Raw genomic sequence first — 17,743 nt, forward strand, 5'->3', positions numbered from 1 at the left:
TTTAGTGGAAGAAAACAGAATAATGGCAGTAGAAATAAATGACTGTTTAAAATTTAGGAAAATTATTAAAGAGAGAGAGAATTAATTATCAACCAGCCATTGGGTATATAGTATTTTGGGATCATAATTTCTTTTTTCTCATGGAGGAATATAGATTAATTTTAAAATGATTTTACTACCTAGCTAATTGATCTAGAAACAATTTCTTTTTGTTCTATGTGTTTCGTTTTACTATAATAGTCTACTTAAGCTTGATGGCTTTAAAATAATTCCAATGCAAGATGTTACTTTGTATTGTTCTAGGGGATCACAGTTCCAGGATTACAACATGTCACAAGAGTCTACAATATAGGCAAGTGGGAAGAGCTTAAGGGGTGTGACAGAGACGCCTGGACTTTAATCCTGGCTCTGTCCGCAATCTGCTGTGTCAGTTCAGTCAATATGTAGGTCTAGCTGGTCCTCAGTATTCCCATCTATGAAAGGATCCTGAATTCATTAGCTTTTAGGTTGCTACATAGATTATACAACATAAAGTACGAGAAAGTTCCTCACGCTATAGCCACTTTATGGTTTGTGGTAGCTGCTGTCCCTGCGTCCGTTCTTCTTAAGCTTGCAAACTGTTCCCGTGGGTGTCTAGCCTGGACACTTTCTGACTGTATGGGGGCTGGGGAACCGATTTGGCTGTAGCTTTCCAGAATGATTGTGTTTTGTTAAAATTTTGGAATCTATACTTTAGTCATTCTAGCCTTTTTTTCAAAGTTTAGATGTAAACACAATCATTTTTAATTTCCTTGAATATCTATTGACAGAAATGCCTCTTTAAAGGGCTTCTTGGGTGAAGTACTTGAACTCTAGACTTTTGCCTATTGTTCCTACAGTTCCCTACAGTGAGTAGACCATTGCTCAAATGGGACCTGATTTGGAATAAAACACATCCTCATTCATAAACCACTTTCTTGTCCTACATATAGGATCAGAGGTATCAAGGGCTAAGAGAAAATTATTATGAACAAATTCTGAAGGGGATTTAAGTAAACATGCTACAAGTTCACTGACATGTCCCAAATAAGAAAACAATGGCATAGATGTATATTTTAAGGTGCTTGATACAATAAAGTATTTTGATTTATGGGGTTTAATTTCATGGAAAGAAAATTTCAATGTATATTAAGTGTCATATAATACATATGTACAACTAAAAGAAGAAAAAGTTTCTATTTGAGCCCATTGCTCACTGCTTTGATGAAAATTGATTTTATAACTCCTTATTTATTTTGTACTTATAATTTTATCGATTAAAATAATTTGTAGTAAATATAATTGGAAGTCATGTTAATCCTTCATATATCACTAACACTTTAATTTAATAAAACACATTTTAGTGTATCTCACAAATAAGCAGTCTGCAATCACAACAGTTCATGTAGTGGAGTAAGACATGCACAACAAATTTGGTCAATCTTAGTTATTATCCACACCCAGAACCCCTGGTCGGGCCAGTACACCAACCGTGCCAGGCTCCATGGCTCTGTTCTTGTAGCCCCCTTGGCCGGGCAGCCCTCCTTCTCCTGCACCAGGTCCAGCATCATCCCCCTCCTTTCCTGACATCCCTTGCCTACAAAGGACCCCTCTGTCCCTGGTGGATGTCAAGATTCCACACTGACATCGATCCCAGAACCCACTTACACATCAATTCCCAGCTGTGACTCCCAGCTGTCCCCCTGAGGTTGATATGTTTGTCTCATTCATCTCTGGGCATCTCTTTTTGGTACCCAGCCCTGTGCCTGACAGAAACAGGTAGATTTGTTGGAATAATGCCAAAGAACAATCTTGTACAAATGAAAGCAGGTGTTTTCTAAAAAACAATAACAAACTTATTCTTTGGTTTAAAACATAAAGTTACTTTCCTGAGATCATACTAGGTGTTCAATATGAGATTTAATATAGGGTTTTAGAGCCCAAATAAATGCTTTTTTAAAAATCTTCCACAATTGTGCTATTTCAGATTAACCGGTTCAGTAAAGGTTAGAATTGTAATGAAGCTGAAATTTCCCCTATGTGATTCAGTCAACAAATATCTTTTAATGAATTCTATAGTGGACCATTTACTGGTTAATTTTGCATCATTTACTTGCCTATTTTTATTTCTTTTCATTGTGCTTCTTCCTATCTGCCTAATCCCTGTTTTGTATTTAATTCTCTTACTAAATATTTTTGGAGTTAATACATGGATTCTGACAGACAGAAAATGAAAGCAAGCAATTTTTAAAACATAAATGTATATTTTGATTCTCAATACATTAATACATTTTAATGCTGTTAATTGATGGTTCTATAAGTTATTTAACATAACCATTCAAATTAAACTAGAACTTTTTATAACACATTTGTATGTGTGTATTCTCCTGAAAAATGCATGAGTTGTATGAATTAACACAGAAATAAATTAATATGTACCTTAATTATATATTTTTACTGTATAATTCTCTAAGGACTAAACCTTTATTTTTGCTTGGTAACCCCACATTGAAAAAGCTATTCTATGCATTAAAACAATTTTCCACATGAATCTGGGAGGAACTTTCTGGGAAAATAAGGACACTTGACTGTCTTTTCTCTCTAATGATAGCTTTAAACTGGTTTGCTCATTATCTCCCTGATGTATGGCTGTTTCAATATAATAAAAATATGGTGTGGTTCACGTTAGGAAACCAAATCATTTTTAGGTCATTGAATTCAGCCCAGTCCTATGCATGGCAGGTTTTTCACTCCTTAAAATGACATGATGAGAAAAAAACAAGGGTCATCATCCTGAAATCTTGCTTCTAAATATGGTAAATGCAATATTTAATTACGTTTCAATGACTGAGGCTTTCTGTCCAGATACTGGTGACTCTTTAACATTCTGGTTGGTTGTTAATGCACTTTCCTTTCTTCATATGCTGCTGAATGAGAAACAGTCTGAGAGCCTAAGGAAATAGAGCAGGAATAAAATACTTTATTGTGGCTTATATAGTGACTACATTCTTTCAGCAGTCACTTTGATAAATAATTTTATCTATTATCAGGTAATATTCAGAATATCTTCATCAGCATCTGTAGTATATCAAAAAATTTACATTTGATTGTGCAAGGGTAATGACTACAAGTGTGGAAAAAAATCTTGAATTGGTATTAAAATTTGAAAAACAGTAGTAAACTATAGGGGCCAAAAATGGGACAACTTACTGTTGTGTGTTTCAGGAAACAAAACTGTAAAACAAAAAATAAAGGTCTATTTTTGTTTGCATATAAGGCACTTCTACCTCCAAAATAACATCTATTCACTAGTTCCAGAAGCACCAATGAAATGAAGTAGCCAGAACAGAAGACACAAAAATAATTTGGTTGGGAAAGTCTGCCCTGTATGACTGGTTGAAAGGTAAGTTTAACTTACCCCGTTTCTGAGTAATTTGGGAATATTTAAAAATTAAATAGTTTTCACATTGATTTTTATCATTTGCATGCAACCCAGTCATAAGACATAAGTGTATTTGCTCCCACGTTACCAAATGTGAACATTAAGGAAAGACGTTTCATGCACACTCAAGGAAATCTAGGGTTAGTACTCTAGGCATGTACCTTCTTGTATCATATTTAGGGACTTAAAAATTCCTATATTCATTTGTCTTTCTGAACCTTAAAATGATGTAATATAAAAACAAGAAGCAGTAAATTTAACAGAAAATAAATTGGCAATTAAGTCACATAACTTGGCACTGTTTTCACATGACAAATTTAGCCAACAAATGAGTGAAATAATTTCTTATCTGTTTATGCAGGATAACGCATCCACTTGGACCCAATCCATCATTGTCTTTTCCTTCACTGCCAAGGATTTTAATATGTTCTTCTAAGAAACAAACATAATGATGTTATTGGATGGATTGTATTTTTATTCTGTTTTTAAAACCTATAAATAAAAACTGAAATGTCAGGGTCAACATCAGATTTAGACTCACAAGGGACTCAGTTGAAAAATGTGACCAAAGTCACCACATTTATACTGATGGGCTTCACAGATGACTTTGAGGTGCAAGTCTTCTTATTTTTACTATTTCTAGCAATCTATCTTTTTACTCTGATAGGAAATATGGGGATGGTTATTTTAGTCATTGGGGATTCCCGCCTTCACAACCCGATGTACTATTTTTTGAGTGTGTTATCATTCCTGGACGCCTGCTATTCTTCAGTTATCACTCCAAAAATGTTGGTCAATTTCTTATCAGAGAATAAATCCATTTCATTCCTTGGATGTGCAGCACAAATGTTTCTCTTTATTACTTTTGGAACCACGGAATGCTTTATCTTGGCAGCAATGGCCTATGATCGCTATGTGGCAATCTACAACCCTCTCCTGTATTCAGTGAGCATGTCACCCAGAGTCTATGTGCCACTCATCATTTTCTGCTATGTTGGTGGCATCCTGCATGGTATTTTGCACACAGTGGCCACATTTAGTCTCTCCTTCTGTGCATCCAATGAAATCAGACATGTCTTCTGTGACATCCCTCCTCTCCTGGCTCTTTCTTGCTCTGACACTCACATAAACCAGCTTTTAGTCTTCTACTTTGCAGGCTCTATTGAGATATCCACTATCCTGATAGTCCTGGTCTCCTATGGTTTCATTCTGTTGGCCATTCTGAGGATGCATTCTGCTGAAGGGAGGCGAAAAGTCTTTTCTACGTGTGGCTCTCACTTAACTGGAGTGTCCATTTTCCATGGAACAGTTCTCTTCATGTATGTGAGACCAAATTCCAGCTATGCTTTGGACCAGGACATGGTAGTGTCCGTATTTTACACCATTGTGATTCCAATGCTGAATCCCATCATCTATAGTTTGAGGAACAAAGATGTTAAAGAGGCAATGAAAAGAGTATTTGGGAAAAATTGGTTTGTTGATAAAGTGCACTTTTCACAATAAACATTAAGTTATCCTATCAAAAAGTTGATTCAAGTGCTTTGTTTTAATCTGTTAACATCTTTCTATTCCTCTTGGATATTTTAAAATAAAGATCATAGTAAACCCACCACATATGCAGTTTCTACACATGCAGTTTCTACACATGCATAAACGATGTCGTCTGTTTGCTTCTTACTAAGATATGTTTATCTCCACAAACAGATGTAATTACACCTACACACCATCTATGTATAAACATATATATGTATGTATGTGTGTGTATGTGTATATACATATATATATGATGCTACTGGTTGTATTAGTTTACTGGGACTGCCACTGCAAAATACCATAGACTGGTTGCTTTAATAACAGAAATTTATTTTCTCACTGTTCTAGAATCTAGAAGTCTGAGATCAAGGTGATGGCAGGTCTGATTTCCTCCAAGGTTTCTCTCCTTCTCTTGTAGATGGCGATCTTCACTCTCTGACTTCAACTGATCTTTTTATTCAGTGTCAGTGTCCTGATTTCTTCTTCTTATAAACTCAACAGCCATACTGGATAAGACACACTCTGAAGGCCTCGTTTTAAGTTAATTACTTCCTAAAAGATGTTATCTCCAAATATAGCTACATTCTGGGGTTTTAGGAGTTAAGGCTTTAACATACAATTTTGGGGTTATTTGTACACACAAACTCACAGAGGCATTTATACACGTAATCTTTACATTGAAATGTATGGTTTTATCTTTCATCTCCATATAACTAAAATTGGATAAGCTCTCAGAATTGGAATTGTAACTTTATAATTATGTCTGATTAGCTTGAGCAAACAGCACCTCATCCATAGCAAAACCACAGTTCGCACAATCCCAGCCCACTCTCCATGGAGTCAGTAGCAACTGACGCAGGCCGAAGCTCTCTGCTCCTGGATCTATGCATTTGCAGAAACCTCATTCCAGCCTGTGATCCAGAGACCAGAGATAACGTGTTCCTGGTGTTATCTCCCAGCTGTTTATGAGGCTGCCTTTCTCTCCCCTTATTATTTCACCCAGAGCACAGACATTAAACACATTTTACTTCCACAGAACACAGAGACTTGACATTAACAGTTATCAAGTTATACTTAAACTCAAGAATGACAAAAGACTAGCACAATCAAGAGTGACAGATGGTGGCTGGAAGGTTGGGCCCGTCCCACAATAAGCCCCAGCCCAGCTTTCTGGGTGTCCTTACAAGCCTGGTCCTGACCCAGCTTTGCCTCTGCTTACCTTTGACCCCCACCCCTCTGTGATGCCCTTGCAGATGATGCCACTTCTCATGCCCAGGCCAAGATCAAAGGATGAGAAGAGAGTCTAATGGGGGTGGAAATATTTCCATTGTAAGAGAAGACAGGTCCTAATGTCCAAGTACTATTCCTGTTTACTAACATCCCAGTGACCAAAGGTGATCACATGGCTAAATCAAGAGTCAATGTAGGAAGGTATGACAAAAAAATGGACCCAAATAGGAATGCTTTATTGGGGGCCATTATTATAGGTGTAACATGGCCTTTCTAATGACTCCATAATTTTCCATTATATTTGTGGACTGTATTTATTGAACTATTCCTCACTATGAGTATTAAATTTTATAATTCTTTTGCTTAGAAAAATAGTGCTGCAATAAACATTATATTATAGATCCATGATTTGTATTCATCCTTCTTATACATATATCCATATGGATTTAGGCTTTTGTTTATATGAGGGAATCATTTAGCAAAGACTGTAGCATTGAAGAATGCTAAGGTAATGTCTGGAAGGGCATCAAAAAAAGAACAGAAAAATGGTATGATTTAAATTAAGGAATATACTATATACCTGCATACTACATACATATTTTCATATACTCTAAATACAATCTTGCTTAGTTACACATTCTTTTTACTAGTTTACATGGGGAGGAAACTGATCTTTAAAAGTAGCACATTATTAAGTAGGTGTTCACAATTGATATAACTTTGAGAGCATAACATTCTACTAAAGGAAATTACACTATTAGCTTCTTAAAAACTTTAGGACAATATTGAAAAGTAGATTTCAATTAAAGCTACGTATATATTAAATATATAAAACTATAATTTCTGATAGTTCAAATGTCTGACAATGCTGGTAATTTGGGAAGAAATTTTCTTAGAGACCCTCTATCATCTTTGTTCTTCAGACTTTATGTCATAGGACTGAACATTGGGGTCAGAATGGCATAGAAATGAGAGAGGTCTGTCTATCCTTCATACTGATAAAATTCTGGTTTTACATAGGAGACAGTAGCTGATTCATAGAATAAAACCACAACTATGAGGTGGGAAAAGTGGGTGGAAAAGGCTTTGGTCCAACCTGAGTTTGGTGCCAACTTCAGGATGGTAGAAATAATTCTGCTATAGGACCTGAATATCAACAGAAACAAAACAGTGACCAACAATACAGTAAATAGACCACCATTCACAAAGATGCCTCCAGAAGCCAGCTTGAACAATAGGGAGATGTCACAGAAGAAGTGGTTGATTTAGTTAGAACCACAAAAAAACAGAGAGAATATCTGGCATGTCTGCCTTATCTGGACCAGGATTCCACTGGTCCAGGAGCGAACTACCAGCTGGACACACATTCTGTGGTTCATGACTAGAGGACAGTGCAGAGGGTTACATGTGGCCACATAACAGTCCCAGGCCATCACAGCCAGGAGGAGACACTCTGTGGTTCCCAGCACAAGGAAAAACCACATTTTTATAGCACAGGCAAAAAAGAAATAGTTCCTTTCTGGTTCCAAAAATCCATGAACATTCTGGGAAAAGTGACAGATACATAACAGATTTCTAGGAAGGAAAAACTGCTGAGGAAAAAACACATAGGGGTCTGAAGTGTGGGATCTACTCTTGTTACTGTAATTATGATGCCCTTCTCCAATAGGATAAACATATAGATGACTGAGAATACCTCGAAAAAGAAGCCAGTGAAATTAGGGGATATCAGACAAGCCCAAGAGAACAAATTCCATTGTTATGGTGAGATTTCTTTCTGTAATTTTCAAATTATTTTCTCTCTGTGGATTTACAGTTCTTGACTGCATTGTCCTTTTTTATAATTGGACGGGGAAATGAGCTCTGGTCTTTATAATTTCTCAAGTACTATACTTGTATTCTGTGACTCCAGAAGATTTGTAGTAAAACCAGGAGCTATGAAACCGATCTGTAAAAAAAAAATCACTTCAATAAATAACACTTAAATGCTTTATAATATCAGATTTCTGTTCTGGTTAGACAAATAAATCTGTACAGCTAGATATTTTTATGTAACTAATGGTGTAAGAAGAGAGAATGCTATTTCTTCCAGTCAAAGCACCACCTCAATTAATTATCAGTTAATTGACCATGTGCAATTTTTTTTCCCAGTAAATCTAGTCCAAAATACAATATCTGGCCTATGAAACCTAACACAATTTTCCAATGACTATTCATGTCTTTTCAATACTTGACATTACACCTTGTGATTCCTTCTATAAAGAATATAGCTCAGGGTGCTGCCTAATGTGTTGTTCCACATATGACTTTGAGTAAATTAAAGTAGAAATTACCATTAGAATAGGTCATTTTCCATGAAGTGAGAGAGGGTGATTAAAAGCACAATGAGAATATAAGGGCCAAATCTTTAATTTTCCAAGTCATAAGGTGCCAGTAAATCTCATTCTAACATATTGAATTAAAATTGGTCTTATTGCTTAAAAAACAAAACTGCTTGGCATTTAACTATTTTTAATTATAATAATATTTGTTCATAGTACTTTCTTTTAATCCCAAATTAAACATTGCTAGGAAAAAAGTTTAACAAATAGGTGTCCAAGTCCTGCTTCTTGTATAGTCTGATTTCACTGGGTAACATAGATAATAATGGGACATGAGCAAAAAAATTGAACCAAGTATTCTTTTCAGGAAATTATAATTTGGAAGAAATAAATGCTTCATATTTTTCCAAGCAGGAGATTCCCTAATGAAAGAGATTCTTTTTATTTATGACAACATTTATTATTAGTGTAGCAAAATATGCTTAATTAATTTGAATGCAATATACCATTCTTTGCTTATAGTTTTCTTATAGGTATTTCTTTAAAATGAATGAAATTTAAAAGTATTGTTAATGACTGAAAAATTTGGAATTTATTTATTTCAAATGTTTCAAACACATCATTTAACTTTTTACCTCACAAAGTCAGACACCTACATGTGCTGTCTTAAATAATGAATGCATTTTTGACCAACAGATACTAACAATTTCAGTTGTTTGATCTTATTTATTGCGTCTTGGTCCTGAAATGAAAAATCATCTTGAATTGAAATAAAATATCAATGCATCAATAGTTATATATACACTTCCAAAGTTGACCTGGACATTTGAGGAAGGATAAAGATAGCCCAAACCAAATTATCATATGCATAGTGTTAGGGGCACATCCAGAGAGAACCACTTACTTAAAAATGGGGCTCTGGAGTTTATGTAAGTGATCAGTACCAGACAATCATATTTAGGCAATTGCTCTGCATATTGTTTAAAGAAATCTCAGAAAGAGTAATCTTGCATCCAGATGAAAAATGGCCATTGCTGGAAAATGTCTCTTTGGCATTGACCGGCATAATGGCTTTTCTTCTATAAAGCAAAAGATGCTCTCTTCATGTAGGCAGCATGTATTGAGATGAATATTATACTCAGAATGCAACATCTGAGGATAACCTACCAGTGCAAATGTTGGAATATCCAGATTCTACCGTCCTTAATTATTAGAAATTTGGGGTGTGGGTAGGAGCATCAGATATTCTCTTTGTCATTCTCACTGCTTTCTATCAGTACAGGTAAAATTCTTTCTAAATTATTTGATGATAATACAGCTGTACCTCTTCTTATCACTGTGGTCAAACCTATTTTGACAGCTTTACAGTAAGTACATCATCTCCCATCCATATCTAGTTCCTGCACTCTCCAAGACCTGTTTCAAATGTTGCCTTCATGAGAAGTCTTCTAAAGGGAAATAATCACAACTTCCCGACTTGTCTTGACCTGTTCATCTGGAAGATTTGGAAAGCCTTCCTCAATTCAAGTGCAACAAATTATTATTGCTTCTTCCCATTGCTCTGTGGAGTCAGCAGAGGTAAAACTGTCAGCAAATTAACATTTTATGTCTCTAAAAACTATCAGTATTTTGCAGCTCATGCACTCACCTTCATAGGGGACTCACCTGTACCACGCCCGCTTTCCTCACTCAGAGTCAGGCTGAACCTAGGAAGTCCATCTTTCTTGATTGTATAACTTGATGAGGCCCGTCCCCTGGGCCACACAAGGGTTTCACCACTTTCCATAGCCTTTCTATAGCTATTCCTACGTGTCTTTCTCAAACAAGATTTCCCATAAGGAATGTCAAATACAAAATTCTAAATTTATACATTTTAAAAAGAAATAAAATTTTTATGATGTTCTATCTCTCTCTCTCTTTTAGAGGGTTGCTTATTTGGCTCTATGATTTATTCTTTAATTTCTCCCAACTTGTTTGCTTGTTTGTCCAACTTTGTGACAATCGTAGGTTTTGTAAATTAGTCTCTCTTTGTGCTTACACAATTACTGATGACAATATTGAATAAAACAAAGTTTAAAGGCACAAAATTCCAACTTCTTTGATTAATTTTAATAAATAAATTACTCAAAACTATTAGATAAAGGAAAACATTGGTTGATATCTGTATATTTGAGGAACATTAAACATACAAGGGAATTAAAAGACTGGGAAATTAGAAAAACAGAAAGCAATAGAGATAATATAAAAGGAGGAAAAGAACATTAAACTCATAATGGAAGATTTAATAAATATTCAGGTTCTAAAGGAAGAAAAAATTATAAAATCACACTAAATATAATATAATCAAAATTCACATAAGAAGCATATATTCAATGACTAAAAAAGCACCATTAGTAATAAAAGACTCCCCAGTTTAGAAATATTTGTAGACTTTGTAAATGAGATTAATTAAATGTAGAAGAGCTGAATTAGAGAGAAGAGATCATGGCTTAAAATATGATATATCTAAAAACCAAAATCTCAGAATAACTGGATTTCATCTGCCAAATATTATTCTTATTCCTAAGTTTTACTAGATATGAAATCATTTAATGACAGGAATTTATCTGTGAAATATCTTGGTCCCATATATGACCCCATCAAACACAGGTGACAGGGAAAGCAGAAGAGTCCAACCGAAGCACCTCCAGCTGAGAACAGCCTGATCCTCTGCTGCAGGGCCGCCAGGGCCAGGCCCCAGTGAGGATTGTGGGGGCAGAACAAGGCCCACAGGTGCACATGCCCCACGGCCGTCATGAACATTCTTCAGGCCGAGGTCAGCCATGTGGATCTTCGAGAGGCACTGGATAGTCGAGCTGGATGACCTCTTCATGACAGGCCAAGGTCAGCTATGCCACATCCCAGATGCCTGGGACAGAACAGCTTCCATCAGGTGCAACCCCAACAGCACCGGCAAGGAAGGGCAAGCCCCGGGGAGCTTCCCTCCAGACCGTAAGAGTGGCCACCTCCTCAGTAAGCCTGGGCTCCCACCTATTGTCCTCAAGTTTTACTAACCCACTGCCTGTCTACCTCCACATTAATAATGCTCAGTTTTAATAATGAGAATAATTTTAATTGATTTTCATTGGAAATTGATATAAGATTTCTATAAACAGGGAATCTGCAAGCTTATTGTAATGAATATGTGTCAGATTCACCCACTGAACAATGATAAAGCTCCTTTGGAACTATGGGCTGATTAAACACTTGGCAGCAGCTGGAAGTGCGTGCCTATGGCTTTGTGTGTATGTGTCCATCTGGGAGACAGAAGTTGGAAAAGCATTGAAGAAGGATAGGAGAGCTGTTGTAATTGGCCCATTCTAATCAAGAGCAGTTTTGTTGATATCATGCTTACACAAAGTCACACATATGTTTGGAGGATACAGGAAATAAGTTTGGGATTTTACAGTTAAGATTAAAACAATAGTCCTGAAACTTAATTTATGCATCTCCCAGCATAAATTTTAGTTCAATAAATTAAAATGGAAATAAAATGCAAATTTAAGGAATTTTGACATAGGTGATCTATAACGATTTCTTACAAATCATAAATGGTGAAAAAGAATTTGTAAGGAAAAAATAATGGATGACAAATATTGCATATATGGCTGGTTTTATGTGATATCATGATTTTTGTCTCTAGAACTGAATTGCTTTCTTTCCCTAACCAATATTTCATTACAAATCAGCCACATATTTGAGGACACAGTGAATATAAACAATGATTAGATGAAAGTTCAATGACCTTATATAAACTCGATTTTTTAGGTGTACCTTACACCTTATTGGATATCTATGTGTGTTAACATGATGTGATTAATGAGAAAATTCTCCAATGAAAACGTTAAGCTTAAACCAACCTTTGAAAGTTCATTAAATACTCTGTTTAGTTCAGAAAATTAACCAAACAAGTCACAAAAGTGAAGGGATCCATTTCCTGGTAATTGCATTCCATAAAGCCTTCTTTACCTCCTTATTCCTGAGGCTGTAGATGAGAGGATTCAACATGGGGATCACCACCGTGTAGAACACGGAGGCCACTTTGTCCTGATCCAGGGAGTAGCTGGAACTAGGTCTCAGGTAAGTGTAGATGGAGGTGGCATAGAACAGGATCACAGCGGTCAGGTGGGAGGCACAGGTTGACAACGCTTTGCGCCTGCCCTCCCCTGAACGCAGGCGGAAGATGGAGGAGAGAATGTAGGAGTAGGAGGCGAGGATGACCAGCAGAGCCCCGACCATGTTCACACCAGCAAATGCGGAAAAGATGCTCTCATTCAGGTGTGTGTCTGAACATGAGAGCTTAAAAAGTGGAGGGCTGTCACAGAAGAAGTGATGGATGACATTGGAACCGCAGAACGGCAATCTGCTGACGTAGCTCGTGTTCACCATGGAGTTCAGCAGTCCTGCTGCGAAAGCCCCTGCTGCCATCTGAAGACAGACTGTTCTGGACATGATCAGGGAGTAACGGAGTGGGTTGCAAATGGCCACATAACGGTCGTAGGCCATTAGCCCAAAGAGGATGCACTCAGTAGTGCCCAATGCGATAAAGAAGTACATCTGCACAAAGCAGCCAGCAAAGGAGATGGTTTTCTGCTCTGATAATAAACCTACCAGCATCTTTGGGGTGATGGTTGATGAATAGCAAACATCCACAAAGGACAGGTTAGCCAGGAAGAAATACATGGGAGTGTGAAGTCGGGCATCGGTCCTGATTAGGAGGATCATCCCCACATTCCCCCAAACTGTAAGCATGTAAATCACCAAGAAGAGCAGAAAGAGAATAATTTGCAGCTGCATTGTGTCTGCTAATCCCAACAGGACGAACTCAGTCAGCGAAGTGTAATTTTCTCTGGTCATTTGTGACAAATGCAGTTTGTTTAAACTTGCAAATATTTTCCTCTCCCATGTTTATAAGAAATTATAGAATCGTTAATGAAGTTATTCAGACATGGGGAAAGAAACCAGTTTAGGATATTATAAGACCAAATACAGTACATAGTAAGAGGAAAATCAGTGGACAAGTGGAAAACCCTTAAGTTGATTAATCAATTCTCTATATCAAATCTGGATTGTAGGCTCTCAAATCACTGGTATAAGTCTACAGATTCCACTTCTGTTTTTGCAAATGCAACATATTTTGTTCTATTCTTTCTCTACTGGCCCACATCCAAATTACAAAGGATACAAATATCCTGACTGAAGCCTCTCCCATTCTCTGAACAGTACATGAGTTTAACTCAACTGAACTTCATTTTCTTCCCAACAACCATTCTGTAAATCCTTCAGCTCCAAAATTCATACAATGCCTCCCAGTAATCACTCTTGTGCATCCCAAGAAGCAATAGTGACCAAAATTTTGACATCACATTTTTAAGAATGATTTTACAGTGTTTTAAAAGTGAACAAAACAATTGTTCTCCATCCAAAGTACACTATCAAATTAATGTCATGTAGTAGCAGAGACATCATCTGCCCACCTCAATGAAGAACAGCTCGAAATCCTTATAATGTCCTTCCCAGTGTCTTACCCGTGTTTATTCTTTTCTTTGGTTTGTCTTAGGGGTTCTAAGTTGGAGCTTAAAAATAAGGAAAAAAATTCATTTTTTAGATGAAAGTAAATACAATGGGAACCTGAATTACTTAATGGTAAATATCTGAGACACCTTCTGACTACATGCATGTTGCTGCTCTTTTATTTTGTATTTCTTAAAGAAGATGGGGTAACCATAGTGACTAGATACAGGTTTTAATTGGTAGTCAATCCTCCAAAGGCAGAAACTCCAGTCTCAAAAGAAAGCAAAATGTGATCATATGCAGAGATATGGAATCAAACATTATGTGAGGCTTGCATCATAAAGTCATTCCTAACCTCTATGTCACTACAAAGTCTTAAAAGTGGAAAAAATTAAGTGGCTATTTTATTGCCTGTCTCTGTATTTTTAGCTTATTCCAACTTGGTTTATAGCCCAATACCAAATTATTATTTTTCCCATTGCTCATAGGCCTGTGTCTATGTGTGTTGGGGGGAGTCTTCTAGTAACCCCAATGATCCTATTATTGAGCAGGTAGATTATTTATGCATCTAAAGAATAATCTGTAGCATCGTGCAAGGTACCACTTAGAAACTTGACCCATACAGATCCCATCATCATGCAATGAAAAACTACCCCCATCTGACACCTACCAAATATACAGTTAGTTACTAATGTATGAAACTCAATTAATATTTTAAGAAATGGAAAAACTTAAAATAATTTGTAGCTAAGTGACTAGGAATGTGAAGAAAGACAGGAGGAGAATCAGAACAGTGAGTTATCAAATAAGCAAGAGAAGAAATGTTATGAAGAAAAAAAGCAATCAATATTTGAAACATAAAGAATACAAGAATAGGAGGCAGAGCCAAGAAGGCGGCATGAGTAGAGCAGTGGAAATCTCCTCCCAAAACCACATATATTTTTGAAAATACAACAAAGACAACTCTTCCTAAAAGAGAGACCAGAAGACACAGGAAAACATCCAGAACACATCCACACCTGTGAGAACCCAGTGCCTCATGAAGGGGGTAAGATACAAGCCCTGGCCTGGTGGGACTCGAGCACCCCACACCCCAGCTCTGGGCAGGAGGAGAGGAGTCAGAGCAGGGAGGAAGAGGGAGCCCAGGACTGCTAAATATCCAGCCTTAGCCATTCGCACCAGAGCGCAGACACAGTGCATGCATGGGGTCCTGGATACTAGGGAAACAGGACAGTAAGACCTGTGAGGGGGTCCCTGCAGCTGGCTTATTGGGGACAAAGAAAAGCGAGTGCTTTTTGGAAGTCTTAAAGGGACAGGGACCCCACCACCGGACGGAAGCTTTCTGGAAGACTTAGTGCAGGAGCAGGGAATCTGGGGAACTCTGGGCACTCTAACACCCTGGGAAGCAGGGAGCACGGAGGCCCCTCATGGAGATAAATAGCCTCCCGGCCATTCCCCCTCCAACACGGCTCCACCATATCGGAGCTGCAGCCTGAGGCAGGCCACACCCACAGCAACAGCGGAGATAAACTCCATAGTGGCCTGGCAAGAATCAGAAGCCCCATATGCATGTAGCTGCCCAGCACAAGCCACTAGAGGCCAATGTTCTCCCAGGAGAGGAAGGCCACAAACCAACAAGAAGGGAAGTTCTGCCAGCCGTCACTCGTCCTAGCTCGGCAAACTATCTCTATCGCCATGAAAAGGCAAAATTTCAGGCAGACCAAGATAACAGAGACAACACCTGAGAAGGAGACAGACCTAACCAGTCTTTCTGAAAAAGAATTCAAAATAAAAATCATAAACATGCTGATGGAGATGCAGAGAAATATATAAGAGCTAAGGGATGAAGTCCAGAGGGAGATTACAGATGCACGGAAAGAGATTACAGATGTTCGGAAGGAGATTACAGAAGTGAAACAGACTCTGGAAGGATTTATAAGCAGAATGGATAAGATGCAAGAGGCCATTGATGGAATAGAAACCAGAGAACAGAAATGCATAGAAGCTGACACAGAGAAAGATAAAAGGATCTTCAGGAATGAAACAACATTCAGAGAACTGTGTGACCAATACAAAAGGAACAATATCCATATTATAGGGGTACCAGAAGAAGAAGAAGAGAGAAAAAGGGATAGAAAGTATCTTTGAAGAAATAATTGCTGAAAACTTCCCCAAACTGGTGGAGGAAATAATCAGACCACAGAAATACACAGAACTCCCAACAGAAAGGACCCAAGAAGGACAACACCAATACACATAATAATTAAAATGGCAAAGATCAAGGACAAGGACAGAGTTTTAAAGGCAGCTGGAGAGAAAAAGGTCACCTATAAAGGAAAATCCATCAGGCTATCATCATCAGACTTCTCAACAGAAACCTTACAAGCCAGAAGAGAATGGTATGATATACTTAATGCAATGAAACAGAAGGGCCTTGAACCAGGGATACTGTATCCAGCACGATTATCATTTAGATATGAAGTAGGGGTTAAACAATTCCCAGACAAGCAAAAGTTGAGGGAATTTGCCTCCCACAAACCACCTCTGCAGGGTATTTTAGAGGGACTGTTCTAGACGGGAGCACTCCTAGGACTAAACAGATATCATCAGAGAAAATAAATCACAGAAAAGAGAGCTGACCAACCAAACACTAACTAAAGGCAAAAAAAAAAATCAGCTACTCACTAAAAGCAGTTAAAGGAAACACGAAAGAGCACAGAATAAAACAACCAACATATAAAGAATGGAGGAGGAGGAATGAGAAGGGAGAGAAGAAAAGAATCTCCATAGAGTGTATATAACAGCTCAATAAGCGAGCTAAATTAGGAAGTAAGATACTAAAGAAGCTAACCTTGAACCTTTGGTAACCACGAATCTGAAGCCTGCAATGGCAATAAGTACATAGCTTTCAATAATCACACTAAATGTAAATGGACTGAATGCACCAATCAAAAGACACAGAGTAATAGAACGGATAAAAAAGCAAGACACATCTATATGCTGCTTACAAGAAACTCACCTCAAACCCAAAGACATGCACAGACTAAAAGTCAAGGGATGGAAAAACATATTTCAGGCAAACAACAGAGAGAAGAAAGCAGGGGTTGCAGTACTAGTATCAGACAAAATAAACTTCAAAATAAGGAAAGTAACAAGAGATAAAGAAGGATATTACATAATGAAAAACGGCTCAGTCCAACAAGAGGATATAACCATTCTAAATATATATGCACCCAACACAGGTGCACCAGCAGATGTGAAACAAACACTAACAGAACTAAAGGGGGAAATAGAATGCAATGCATTCATTTTGGGAGACTTCAACACACCACTCACCCCAAAGAAAAGATCCACTGGGCAGAAAATAAGTGAGGACATGTAGGCACTGAACGACACACTAGAACAGATGGACCTAATAGACATTTATAGAACTCTACATACAAAAGCAACAGGATACACACTCTTCTCAAGTGCACATGGAACATTCTCCATAAGAGACCACATACTAGCTCATAAAAAGAGCCTCAGTGAATTCCAAAATATTGAAATTCTACCAACCAATTTTTCAGACCACAAAGGTATAAAACTAGAAATAAATTCTACAAAGAAAATAAAAAGGCTCACAAACACATGGAGGCTTCACAAC

The 17,743-nt window shown here is 37.4% G+C and overlaps 2 protein-coding genes and 1 pseudogene across 2 annotated transcripts; 1 reads left to right on the forward strand and 2 right to left on the reverse strand.

The window, feature by feature from the left end:
• Positions 1-3,970: 3,970 nt before the first annotated feature.
• Positions 3,971-6,044, forward strand: LOC118971090 (olfactory receptor 5T17-like). The gene is made up of 2 exons (XM_037011056.2): positions 3,971-4,915; positions 5,997-6,044. The coding sequence occupies exons 1-2, from the start codon at positions 3,971-3,973 to the stop codon at positions 6,042-6,044; spliced, it is 993 nt and encodes a 330-aa protein (XP_036866951.2).
• A 1,030-nt stretch (positions 6,045-7,074) lies between these two features.
• LOC108389555 (olfactory receptor 10AG1-like) lies at positions 7,075-8,052 on the reverse strand (annotated as a pseudogene).
• Positions 8,053-12,495: 4,443 nt separating this feature from the next.
• On the reverse strand, positions 12,496-13,440 carry LOC108398650 (olfactory receptor 5F1). Its single transcript, XM_037011065.2, has one exon. It carries the CDS (start codon positions 13,438-13,440, stop codon positions 12,496-12,498), a length of 945 nt encoding a protein of 314 aa, XP_036866960.2.
• Between the last annotated feature and the right edge of the window lie 4,303 nt (positions 13,441-17,743).

This window comes from Manis javanica, chromosome 11, assembly GCF_040802235.1.
Source record: "Manis javanica isolate MJ-LG chromosome 11, MJ_LKY, whole genome shotgun sequence".
Taxonomy (NCBI): domain Eukaryota; kingdom Metazoa; phylum Chordata; class Mammalia; order Pholidota; family Manidae; genus Manis; species Manis javanica.

Excerpts from the sequence above, each read along its gene's own strand:
- LOC118971090 (XM_037011056.2), top strand. The coding sequence starts at position 3,971 with ATGTCAGGGTCAACATCAGATTTAGACTCACAAGGGACTCAGTTGAAA. Across the intron at positions 4,916-5,996 it reads TTAAAGAGGCAATGAAAAGA|AGCACAGACATTAAACACAT; the intron begins GTATTTGGGAAA and ends TATTTCACCCAG.
- LOC108398650 (XM_037011065.2), bottom strand. The coding sequence starts at position 13,440 with ATGACCAGAGAAAATTACACTTCGCTGACTGAGTTCGTCCTGTTGGGA.